We start from the raw sequence: 13,237 nt of genomic DNA, 5'->3' as shown, positions 1-13,237 counted from the left end.
TAGAAAATTGGAAGAATTGTGTCAATGAACGAATTTTCTGTTTTTTTAGCAACGAATATGCCTATGTAAACAAGTTTTCTAAAGATCCATTTGTTTAAATGATACATTATAAATTATAACTTGTTTGTTAATTTTTCCTTTGTAAATATTTAGCAGTTTTTACACTTTAAGTATACAGATAAAAAGTGAAAGTGTCGAATATTTCCTATTGCACTATAAATCTCCAAAGTTGTGTAAATTGGCGTATCATATTTTGATGATGCCTGTTGTCAGTATAAATGATATGATATCTCAATTTTAAGTTGATGAGTCAAAAAATGATTTAAATAACTGATTCGTATTATTCTATATAAATGTACGATTTATATAAGATATACAGCTTGGCGTCAAGGGGTTAAATAACAATGAGAGGTTGACAATTATGAAAGGTCACTATGACCACCATCAGTCATGTGAAGCGTGCATGAAAAGAAAAGTTTATTTATGTACATGTATTAACAATCGTTGTTTACAATCTTTATTGAGTATTTGATTCATTAGCAAATTACAAAATTATGTCATTTTATGACGTGTCACAAAATGATTCGTTAAAGGTACATGGTGATTATTTTCTACTGCGACATATACACAGAAAATGAATCTATTAATGGCCTAGATAATTAATATTACAATAATAAGAAATATTATTCGATGGGCTAGAAATCTCAATTTAAGCTGTGATCTGTTAATTAGATTGCCCTATGGTTTTCTATAAGTAAGTAAAATTTAATTCATCGTTTCGGAATTATAAATTGCCGAAGGATATTTCTTTCTTCTGTAAATTTTTCGGTCGTTAATGATATACTAAGTAAAATAATAATTTCGAATTATTTCATCTTCATTAATTATGATTTCAAGATAAATTCAGTCGTAACAACATTTATATTTTGTTTTACACTGTGTAAACAATAAATCACACGTTCATAACTGTCGCGTTTAATTTAATTTAGTATATCATAAAATTGTAAAATTTGTAAAGATTTCCAAACTGCATCTAAATAATGTAATAAAAACAACAAGTTGCTTGGTTAAACAAGTAAACAAGCAAAAGATATGAAAAGCTTGGTAGTTTAATACGAGACACTTCAACATTTTAAAGGTTTATTAATATGAAGTTAACCTTTGTAACTAAATTCATAGAAGGGCAAGTGTTGTTGAAAAATTTTAATCACGATTCTTTCAATATTCATCCCTTTCTGCCGTTAATTCCTTATCCTGATTAAAAATCCCATAAATTCTTCTTTCAATTGCAATAGTTTACTTTTCACGTAATGGAATAAAATTTTTTACACATCTATGACTCCGATACTTGCAAGGATACAAATACAAACGAGGTCTTAGCTCCAGTGGAATTACGTGCCAGCCAATATTATAAACGTGACTGGACTTCTCAGAAAAGACTTTCCCCTGCTCGCAGAATCGTTTTACCTTCTGTCTTTCTACGCTTGATCTAAACGGCCCAAGTAATCGTCCATTATTCTGTTCGTGCAGCACTAACCTCTCTCATTCTTTAAAATTTTTAATTCAACCGTAACTTGTATTCAATCATCCTGTTGATAAACGTTATACATAGTCGGTTATAAATGTTAGAATGTAAAGTCAGTCACAAAAATCTATATACACCTATTAAAATATAAAATGTTATGGTAAAAACATCAGCACTACGAATTTTTCAGACATATTCAGACAGATATTGTCAAAATATAACACAATTTATTGTCTTTTATCTTTATCAAGAAAAAAGAGATAAAAGAACATAAAATATAATGTTTAAAAATCACATATGTGTGTTAACATGCCCATGTATATTATATTAATAACTTGTAGGTCATCAATAATGTCTTACTATCTCCTTACCGTCGAAAAAGTTAAAGGCCTTTGATGTAATTTTATTCCATAATTTTTGTGAATTAAATATTTTAGTATTTTTAAATTCCTTTTAGAAATACATTAATAAAAATTGTATTGATACGTAAATATAAATAATTTTGTGACGTGAAACTGTGTCATTACTATATATATATACACACTTATTACATACATTTGTGTTTACAAAATTTACTATTACATTCTTAACAAATTTTATTTCATTTAATATTGTATATGATTATGCGTCGTGAGACACGTATAATATGAATGAATAACATTATAACAAAATAACTAGAAAATAAAAACGAAAAATGCATTCAATTTGTTCAAAATATCAATAAATATCTTAATATTGAAGAGAAGTAATCATCTGAATCTAGTGATGACGAATTGATCACGTTACTATGTATGTAATTACCTGTACTTACCTATGTATGTAGTTATTAAATTTATAGATTTTTTGTCATAAAAAGGAGACGGCTGTATAAATTCAAATTTTCCTCCATTCTTCAATATCATAATAATTATACTCATAGAAACAATGTTGACTATAACAATTTAGGTTAGGTTATCTAATCTTAAGATGTAATAAAACATCGATTATCAGCAATGAACAAAGCGATTACAATTAATGGAACTGAATTTGCAATAGAGAGAATATACAACGTGGAATACAAAATTAAATCGAATATCTTACAATTAAATAACCTATATGAAGTAAATTAAGCTATTATAATATAAAATCCAACGATACTAATTGAGGCTTAAATCTTCAAATGATACATAGATAGATTAATCAAAAATCTTGGACGATCGCATACATTTCACGAGAGTTTCCGTATCAGCTAAAGAGTCTGTGAGAAATCCTATCCGAGGCGTTCGTATTTTGCAGGACGAGAAGGACCTATCGGCAGCGGACGCAGAGGGTGTATGGTCGCCGGATATCGAGCAGAGCTTCCAGGAAGCTCTCACTATATATCCGCCATGCGGCCGACGCAAAATCATCCTGTCCGACGAAGGGAAGATGTACGGTGAGTCGAGCAATTTCCTGGCAAATCTCTCTTCGACTTTTTCGCTAGAGCGAAGAAAATAAAAAAATAAAAATACGGAAATAGAACACGACGATGGAGAAAGAAGTGGCACGAGTATACAGAGTATCCCATCTAATACGGCGGACAATTTTTCAACCATTTACAGTTATTTAACAAAACAAAATCTCAAACCAAAATTTATCGGCATCTAATATAAAAGAAGTGGCCACAATAAAAATTTCGAAAATAGTTCGTTTTCATAACGAAAACAAAGTCACCATAGGTTTCTTAAATAGGATCATATATTTATTTTCTTATTAGATTGTAGCGAATGTTAAGACGAGTTCAAAAAGCATATTACATGATATTTTTATTAACATAATACCGCGTTATCTATGGTCCGTTGTATACTAATCGGCCAATTATTAATATTGAAAACCTGCCAAAGAGGATTAGTATAGTATGTAGAGCTTGTGTATCCAGCCAGTTTAGTAGCAACAACACATTATTCTTCTGCCATCTATCTTTCTCGTTAATTATGTTACAAGATCCAAATCAAAAGATATATTTGTTATGTTGTTGTTGTGTTTTACGTTATAAATACTTTAATCATTTTATTACCTAAGGCAGTGTAAAAGAAGAAGAGCATAAACTGTATGCACAGTTGCAGCATGTTAATATAATTGTTTTTTGACTAAATTTTGTATGAAAGGAAGTCTAAAATTTAAGGGACAAAACCATCAAACCAAGATCAAATCTAGCAGAAGGTTTAAGGTACTACTCAAACACATTACAATGACTAGAAAAAATATTTGCACACCATTACATTTATTATACTAACTAATTAATTTACTAATTAATAAGGTATTAATTATTGAGGCTCAAGTACATATATCAAATTTCGTATCAGTTAGTAACACTTCCATATAACTACGAAAACTTGATACTGAGAATGAAATGTAAAGAACCTGATAAAAGAAATTCTTCATTGGGAAATAAAAGTATGTGCAAATATTTTTAATAGCCACTGCAATGTTTGCTTCCAAGAGCCGACTTATTCGCAAAGAATATCTCGGCAAAGAAAAACATCGTTGCACGAAGGAATATTCCTTGTGCTTCACGTACGGGCGTTGCGATGGTAGAAATGTCCAGCCGAGCTCATTATTGCTCGATGCTGAGGTCAGTCTACGTGACCGACCAGATATTGCCTACTACGACCACGGGTACCACCGTAGTCGCCACCATTAACCGCCATGAACTCACCACCGAGGCAATAATGCCACGCCTCGAAAGATAGCCCCTTGACCAGCATCTTTGTTCTAATATAGATTCCCATTTTCCACTATCTTTTTTCGGTTCTTCTTAACGAACTTTTCGTCAATTCATAAGGTTAGGTACATGGTATTTTCTATTTGCGATTTAACGATTTAAACCTCAAGTATATTAAATTTTATATTTAGTAGCAGATACTTTCATAAGTTTCATATGATTACAAAAATTTAATATTGGAAAAGAAGAGTATATGCAAATATTTTTGTAGCCGCTGTATTTTCCTATTTTCTATTTTACTTTTTATTTTATTTTTTATTTTATTTTTTATTTTATTTTTTATTTTATTTTTTATTTTCGAATTGTAGTTTCCTACCGTTACAAATTTTTTTAATTTGAAGTTAAGATTGATTTAAATACTTAAGATTTTGTGTGTGTGTGTGTGTGTTTGTGTGTAATTTCTCGTTTCGATTTTATACCAAAGATTTTCCTTAAATATCAAAACTCGCTGAGAGATGCAATGAAATTTAATGTTGTGACCTACCGCGCTTTTTGGATCACTTTTGGCAGAATTATTATCTTGCTGTTTTAGTTACAAAATTTCTGAAATTTGACGAAGATATGAGAAAATAGCCATCGACATATGTGATTTCTCGTTCCACCTCTGTGTTGAAGATTTTTCTTAAAATACTCAAATTGCTTTTCTCGGTTGAAATAAAGCTAAGATCGAGACTAAAACGATAAAATTTTATAAAAAGGAATACAAACTATCGTTCTACCTATATTATATCATACCTACTACCTTTTAAATTTCTTCAACACAAAGACAAATTTTTCACGAATCATATCATAAAACAAAAATTGATTACGACAATAATTCTTTTTTCTAGTCTCAATCCTGCTTCCAGTCCTTCTTGCCATATTTTTTTCAGGCAGACGTAGGCTTGAATCCCTATTCGTTAAGGCACAATGTCGCTTAATTTTCGAAAGCACTCCGCGGCAAAAGCCGACGGGTGGCAATTCAATCTTGGCCCGTGGCCGCTCATGAAAACGAAGCTTAATTCAGACGTCTGGCTCGCTAACAACGAATGAAAACAAGGAGAACGACAATCGACAAAGCTGTGTATCGTCCTTTCGGGACTTTTGTCACTCTCTCGTTCTATTTGCTGTATTACACGAGGAAATTTCATTTTATTCTAGTAGGACAATTCTTAAAGCTTTCACGGCTCGAATTGTCACATTTAATACTGTTACTTGGCATTGTCGTGGATAACATTTATTAGGCACAATACTGTTTGAAGATTCCAAGAAGACGCTGTATCCAAGAGGGAAACGTTTCCAAGGTTTCGCTAACATTGCAGTTAACTTCATCAGGAGTCAGAATGTACTCATACTCTTGTAATGTTTCCGAAACGTTAGAAATTTTTTCGCTTCGACATAGCTTACTTTTAGAAGCCTCAAGTAGTGCCGTACATAACAGTAACATTACCTTATCTACAATAGTAGAAATTAACTTTACAATATCGTTTAGTTTTTATCTATTTTTATTGAAGCAGTTGGACTCTAAACATAGAAATTATTTATGTAGCAATTCATTATACATTATGATCAGAAAATTGCTACCGCACATCCATCTAACGCAACTGCAAAATTGCTTAAAGAGATTCTATATATATGTATGTATGTGACGAACAAGAACACTACATATTGATAATTGTTTCGTTACGCTTGCCTTCTGTACTTTGTTGCAGGCTTGATTCATTCCCGACGTGCAAATGTATGCGTTCTTTAATTGATTCAAAAATCATAGTTATGAAATAACTTTTATATGATAAGTATTGTGATGCGTACTGTGTGACAGTTATTTCTATACAAAATCAGCTGCGTTATTTCCATATAGAATTTATTTTAGTTTACTTGCTGTATCGATTCTGTAAAATAGAGAATTCGAACAACGCAAAATATATCCTATTTTATAGGGTCTCTTACTGTGTATTTTCTTATATAAACGAAATAGAGGAAAGGATTATTATTATTATCCCATTAGAATAATAAGAAATATTATTATCATTATTAAGAGAATTATTATTATGAATACCTATAGTCTGCTGATGCAAAGAACTTTTTATAACAATTATGAATGACAAAACGAACCCTTACATAACTGCATGCACAACTCCAAAGATTCAAATTCAACGTCCGAATCTCCAACATTTGTGTAATCTGGTTGTAATAAGCCACTGATCGGTATAGTCGAATACGAGATACGATACAAGGTCGATCGTCCCGCTCAAGATAGGAAAGAAAAGGAAGAGAAGCCTAGAAAGAGACCGAGAGTAACAACATCGACGTCCGTCGAACGCGGATGGAAACAAAGGATAACGAGGCGCGAAAATCGCTTAACGCGATTGGCCATCGATCCTATGGGAAACTTATCTTGCCCGTTGCTCACTCGCCAAGCCAATAAAGGATCCCTCGGCCTTTCCACGGGATTAAATATCTTGGGGCAATTTACCTCCTTCGATCTCTTGTCCTTTCCTCGCACCCCACTGCCTCTCTTTCCACTCTTTCTTTTTCATCAGGACGTCGACGCCCACATCGAGATTTCTCTACGAAGGAGCGATCGTTTCCGCAGCGGACGAACGTCAAGGTGAATCAGCCCCAGAAACTGCGCAATTCGCCGCGCTTATCCAGATGTTATTACACCTCACATAATTTTCAATGATTTTTTGCTGTTTTCAGTAAAAACGATGATCTCTTTCTTTTTCGATTTTGTGTCGAGGATAAGAATTTTTCAGATTTTTTGGGGGTACTTTTAAAAATTTGTCATTTCTAATTTGTTTTTTTTTTTTTTTTTTAGGATTCTCCGAATTATTTGATTGAAAACACGTAAATATATTGTTCATAGAAATTTGGATACTTTGGTCGATTCATACCTTCGTAGTATGAAAATCCCGCATAAAATTATATATGTGCTTAAGGTTCCTGAATACATAATTAAATTGTGAATTTCTACTAAATTCATATTTTTGTAGACATAACTATACACTTTAAATATACACTGAAATAGACCTATTAAAAATTGTAATCAGTACTTTATTTTGGATATTTTATATATTTTTATGCATTATATTCATTTTTTCTGCATTTTTTCATTTCGCACGAATGCATAAAAATTCACAGTTTATTTGTAAACTTCTAATTTACGAAATAATCGTGTAACTAAAATAGAAATAAAGATAAATAGAATAAAGTAACAAAAATAGAATTGAAAACTTCAAATGTAGTACTCAGATGATGAAACAAAATCTCTTCTTCTTCTTCCGATTTTAGCCCATGAACTTTATGTCGAAACTTGTATCCAGTGGAAAATGTAAACAAAGTAAAAAATAATGGATAACTTAAAGGAAGATAGACTTAATAGGAACATATCATCTTAAATGATAAATAATATGACACATTTTATAGTGGCTTCAGTCACTAATTTCTTATTTTGAACTGCATAAAACAGCAGAAACTTTCAAGATAACCTAATATGTAGAAATCATAGAATGTAAAAGTGTAAAAAGTCCGATAATACTTGAATTTAATCGTCTTGCCTATCAACAAAAGTACTATGCGCGGAGGTGTCGCAAATGCTAGGATTTCGATGATAAATAGCGGTATTATCTAGTTGGTGGAAACTTTATCGCAGATTATGCTTGGTGAAACGAAGTGCCGCAGCGTGCAGTATCTTTCGATCGGAATGGTTCCTCGGAGAATTCGTGTTTGGCTTTGAGCACCAACTATGAACTTAGTTGGGGCGCATCGATGGCGACTTTGAAACATTAATCAGACGTACCTCGAAACATTAATCATTTAATGGAAGCGGAACAGCATAACTCGGTTTCGATTTTCGAAATTCTACTCTAGAGACTCGATCGAGATAATCTTTGGACTCGTGGGCATTTTTAATGTTAACTGACGAACTATTATTTGCATTACAATTTGAGAAGTTAGTTAAAATATAAATATAGTTAGTTAAAATACATGAAATCAAATAGTTCAAACAAATTAATTCAATGAAGAATATAAAGATAATAAACTGATAAAAGAAATAAAAAAAGGAGAACTATCGTGAATTGTTGACAAAAAGCGTTTTATACATTACACAACGAAATTTTAATATATATTATTAATCTTATTTAAATTATTAAATATATATTATAGATGTTATTATAATTATTTAGATATTATTTATACAATTTATAGAATAGATATCCATATTTACTTTTATATTATTTATATTTATGTTTAGATATTAAAGATGTTATTTCAACTAATTTCTAAATATACTGATAAAACTTTTTCTATATGACTCGCAAAAGTATTTGAATTTATAAAAACATTTTCTGAATATATTATATGTGTTGTACAAAACGTTTTGAAGTTTCACTAACACTATAATGACAAGTGATTGTTATTATTGCATTAGTACAGTTTCAAAGAAAACTGAAATTATGTAGACGTACAAGATTTTATTACACACATATGGAAAACCCGTGCAAAAAAGTATATTTAAGATTTTAAACCTTAGTGAAAAATAGCGATGTTCTATAAACATTGCTTTTTAAATTTGTCTCAGAGTTAACGATCATTTACAGTTAGTCGCCAGTGCCTATTTATCGAATCTTACGTCTGACTTACCAAAGAAAGTAAAAACGCACATTAACGTCATAAAATTATTTATGTTTATTTATTAATATAATTATTATTGATGTATTTCTAAAAGAAATTTGGAAATCTAAAACATTTCACTCTCAAAAATCTTGGGATAACATTACGCCAAAAATTACAAAATGCTAAGGAGATTGCAGAATATGTATCCTAACGTGTCAAAAGAATACGTAAGTTCGTGTCATAGCGCTACCGTTTTTACTATAATATTTTATATTTAAAGGGTGTAGTATCTAGACTTAAGAGACTGACTGTATATCATCGTCTTGCGATGAATGAACTTATGGAAGTAAATAATTTTTATTTCTTGAGAATTGAATATTAATCGTGTACTAATATAATGTGAATACACTGCAAATTTTTATGCAAATTCATATTTTCGAAAATATAATTAAAAATGAATAATCTCAATAAGAAATTGTTCTGCCTATCAAGTATTATTAAAAAAGAACATTATACTTGAAATGTTTTATAACAATAACAATGACAATGACAATGACAATTTATTAATTTCAGGCCTCTCGGTCATGAAATGAATTTAATTTGCACTTGAGTTTCTAACTTCCACACATATATCCACTACGTCTCTATCCCTTCTCTATTTCCCCTTCCTCTTCTACGTAGTATACATATTTTTTCTTATTATGAGCGTTCTCTGCAATTTTGTGCTTTTAAATTTCCTACAGATGGATCAAAAATTCGCATTGTAGTAATGAAATTGGAAAATTAATAAAATGTAGAATCGATCAGTTTGGCTCCTTAGAAGCTCATATACAGTCTTGCAAGACAAAATTTAGTCGACAAGGCGGATGATCGTAAAGCGCGGCGCGTCTTTTGAAACAGCGGTTTCGTTCGGGGAGGGGGATGCGATTCGCGAAGAGGGACGAATGAAGAAAATTTGCAAGAAAAGATAGTTACGGCTCAGTCCGGTCACGGAACGTTGACCCACACTGGTCGAAGAAACTCGAATACGTTCCTCGACCGCAGCTACACAGGCCCTTTTTCTTTTCTTTCCTGTAGAAACCCGGCAAGAAGCTAAACGCTTCTCTAACTCTAAGCGCTCCTCCATGCTCCACAGAACGCGCATCCTTCTATTTCTACTGGTTTATTGGATGCCGGACGCGGACGACCAGGAGTCTTGCTCCTTTTTCGCTTTGTTCGCCTCTCGACACAGCCTCTCTAAACGGACCAGAGAAAAAGAACATACTATCTGTCCGTTGAATTGAACGGTTTTTGTGGAATTACTATTATGTATTATTATTAGCAAATGATAAGCTTATTGTCTTCCCATTTCATACCATATTTATGTTGTTCTTCGAAAAACTCTCTATTATTTCTTATATCTCTCATCAGCATTTTAGTACAGGTACTAGTCACATTTGTGAGTTAACGATAGCTATTTTTTAAACAAATAATGATATATTACTATTTAATGAGACGCATACGAATGTAAAAAAATATAAATAAAGAAATAGTAAAGAATATGCATTCAGTGGTTTTAAAGAAATTGTATCTTGACTGCAAATGAATCAAACGCGTACCGTCGGCTTAAAACGGTCATTGGATTTCATTTAAAGTCAACGATACAAATTTCTTCAAGTCACACAAGCCTGTATTGGAATCAATACACATAGACAACACACATAACATTCAAAGGCATACACATTTTTTTATAATGTATATAACATATTTATTATATATACTGCTATATAGTAGTAAGTACAAAATGAAGTTAAATGAAGTTTTAAAGAATTCAATGAAGTTAAAGGCGATTCTGTCCTAGTATATTTGGTAATTGTACTAAAGAATTGAATAAATCAAGATGTTTTTCTCTTAAACTGAATTTACATTGTTTTACTTTAGACGAACACCGCGGGTGATTCATCAAAAAACGCCGCTTTCATTCTTGTTTAATCCACAATGTTCCTCCAAAGTGAACACTGAACAGAGTAGAGCCAAGCTATACTTTGGATGAACGGAATGGATAATACACTCGTAGCGAAACTAGCAAGAAATATAAGCGTGTACTGAATGCATATTCCGACAACCAGTTCGCGTTTCTACATATTTCATACTTATATCGTACGAAATGAATATGGAAACGAATACGGATAAATCAGAATTAGTTTTTTTTGCAAATTGACGAATATAATTATTATCGATATTTTCTAAAACATCGCAAGTTTATTTGGCATGTTATTCTAAATACAGAATATCTAATAAGCAGATTATTACTTTTAGTGCACTGCAAATGACTTATCGTGTAATGAATTTTTACATAAGATATAAGAGGTCTGTAGTGCTGTTTCCTATAGGTGCAGTTACCTTTACTCTAATTGGATTAGATCTATACGAAAGGCTTAAAATGCAATTAGAAAAATCCCGAATACCCATTTAGGTGTTTTATTTAAGTACCCCTTATATTACGAAGGGAGAAGGGGTAGAGAGAGTGAGAAAACTCAACTTTTTATATCGTAAAAATAGGATAACTTTTGAGAGAGCTGATATAAAGCATTTGTATCAAAAACGATAAAATAAACATAACAAGCTTATTGTTGCTCTTACTACATCTACATTTAGAAAATGCTATATTATTCTTCGTTCATTATATTTTTATGATTGTAAAATAATTTATTAATAGTTCTCATTTATTTCAATTTTAATCACTTCTAATTTATTTTAATTCATTTTTTCGTGAGAATACTTTCATTGTAGTAGGTAGAAATATCAAGCTTGAAACGATGCGCCGGCGTTAGAGTTGTATTCGTTAATCTGAAAAAAATCAAAACCTTGATTTATTGGTGTTTTGAGTTTGGATATGTAGTCGACATAAACAAGTTTACATGAAAATCGATAAATATACACGAGAAATATTAGCAGAAAGTAACAATTTTTAATATATTATTTAAACAAATGGACTTTCTAAAAATCTATGAACCCGATCATATTTCTCATTCAAAAGCACAAAATTTGTCAATCTGTACCATTCCTCTACCGTGAATAGTTTTCAAAGTAATCCAGGAAATGCGTTTTCGACTCTAACTTTAGAAGCTGTCTTCATCCAATAAATGTGGACGATTGACGCTAAAACAGATACGTGTTGAATATTTGTAGCTACATTATGTACCTGCAAAGTTTCATTAATATCGGTGTGTCACGTTTCAGTGGTGTACTTTGCCTTCATTTGAAGTATTCATCCAGTGAAGTGGTGTAAATATTCCGGGTTTCATTCTTCACTTTCACTGTACAAGAATCATCCGTATTGATTCTCGAACGTGAAACAGCGTAAATTCGACTTTACGTATTACAATCTTTTTTTAGGCTCATAGTTCGCGATAATTAAGCTTCAACATTATTCAACATACTCAACATATATTCCTTAATCTAGCGATTATTAGCGACCTCAATGGCTACAATGTCTCAGTAACTCTGTTAATCAGATGTTACAAAACGATATCTCTGTTACCTTTAATGATACGGGCAAAGGCGTACGGAATGAATTGCTTCGATCAAAAAGATACATATTATAAGGTAAATGACTTTCTTTCATGGTCATATTTTTAGAAGCTTGAACGTCGTGTCGGTCGCAAACCTATCGATTATATAAATAATATAAAAATAGTAAAAAAAAATATAAATCAATCTGTGTATTCTATATTAAACGAAATATTGTATAGACTATATGTATAAAACAATACATCGGAACAAAGCATCAATTAATCTGTAATACAACCCGTACAAAGTGAAAGTACAAGCTTATCGCTATAACGTTAAAACGAAGCATATTGATTATAACTAAATACAATTATATATTATAACTAAATAATTATAATATTATAACTAAATAAAATAATATTATAGCTAAATAAGACAAAAGGTTAATACTCTTAAATAAAGATATGTAACTAAAGGTCCAACTATCTCATTGACAGTAGACAATTGACACTAGAAACAACGATACATCTTAATAACAGATCGCGAGATATCATTTTTGCAATACTAAATCGTATATCACTTCGATATTAAATGACGAAAAAGTCAAAACCGATTTGTTCTATTCATAAAATTCTCCACCTATTATAAAGCTAAGATTTTTTAGGGTCAATTAGAATTCTTAATGACTCATGTAAAGAACACAACAGTCACTCCCGTCGATAAGTATATATTAGCACGTGCTGGTTTTATATAACACGATTAAAGAATCAAAGAAACGATGGATCAATCAGCATATATGTTCACGCAAAATTACAATCTAATATACATATGTATATGTAGTAAAAATTTATTAAAACTGTTTACAAAAGACGCATTTA

At 31.2% G+C, this 13,237-nt stretch overlaps 1 protein-coding gene across 9 annotated transcripts in view; it reads left to right on the top strand.

Annotated features, from left to right (window-relative positions):
* The window catches only part of Scalloped (TEA domain transcription factor 1 homolog scalloped), a 359,209-nt gene that overhangs the window by 245,747 nt on the left and 100,225 nt on the right, over positions 1 to 13,237 (top strand). For all 9 annotated transcript variants that reach the window (XM_072008389.1, XM_072008394.1, XM_072008396.1 and 6 more), the window contains one exon: positions 2,801 to 2,939. In XM_072008389.1, coding sequence (XP_071864490.1) covers positions 2,801 to 2,939 — 139 coding nt within the window. The remainder of the gene's footprint in view (positions 1 to 2,800; positions 2,940 to 13,237) is intronic.

The sequence above is a fragment of the Bombus fervidus genome, chromosome 8 (assembly GCF_041682495.2).
Source record: "Bombus fervidus isolate BK054 chromosome 8, iyBomFerv1, whole genome shotgun sequence".
Taxonomy (NCBI): domain Eukaryota; kingdom Metazoa; phylum Arthropoda; class Insecta; order Hymenoptera; family Apidae; genus Bombus; species Bombus fervidus.
This window is presented reverse-complemented; position numbering and strand designations above follow the sequence as displayed.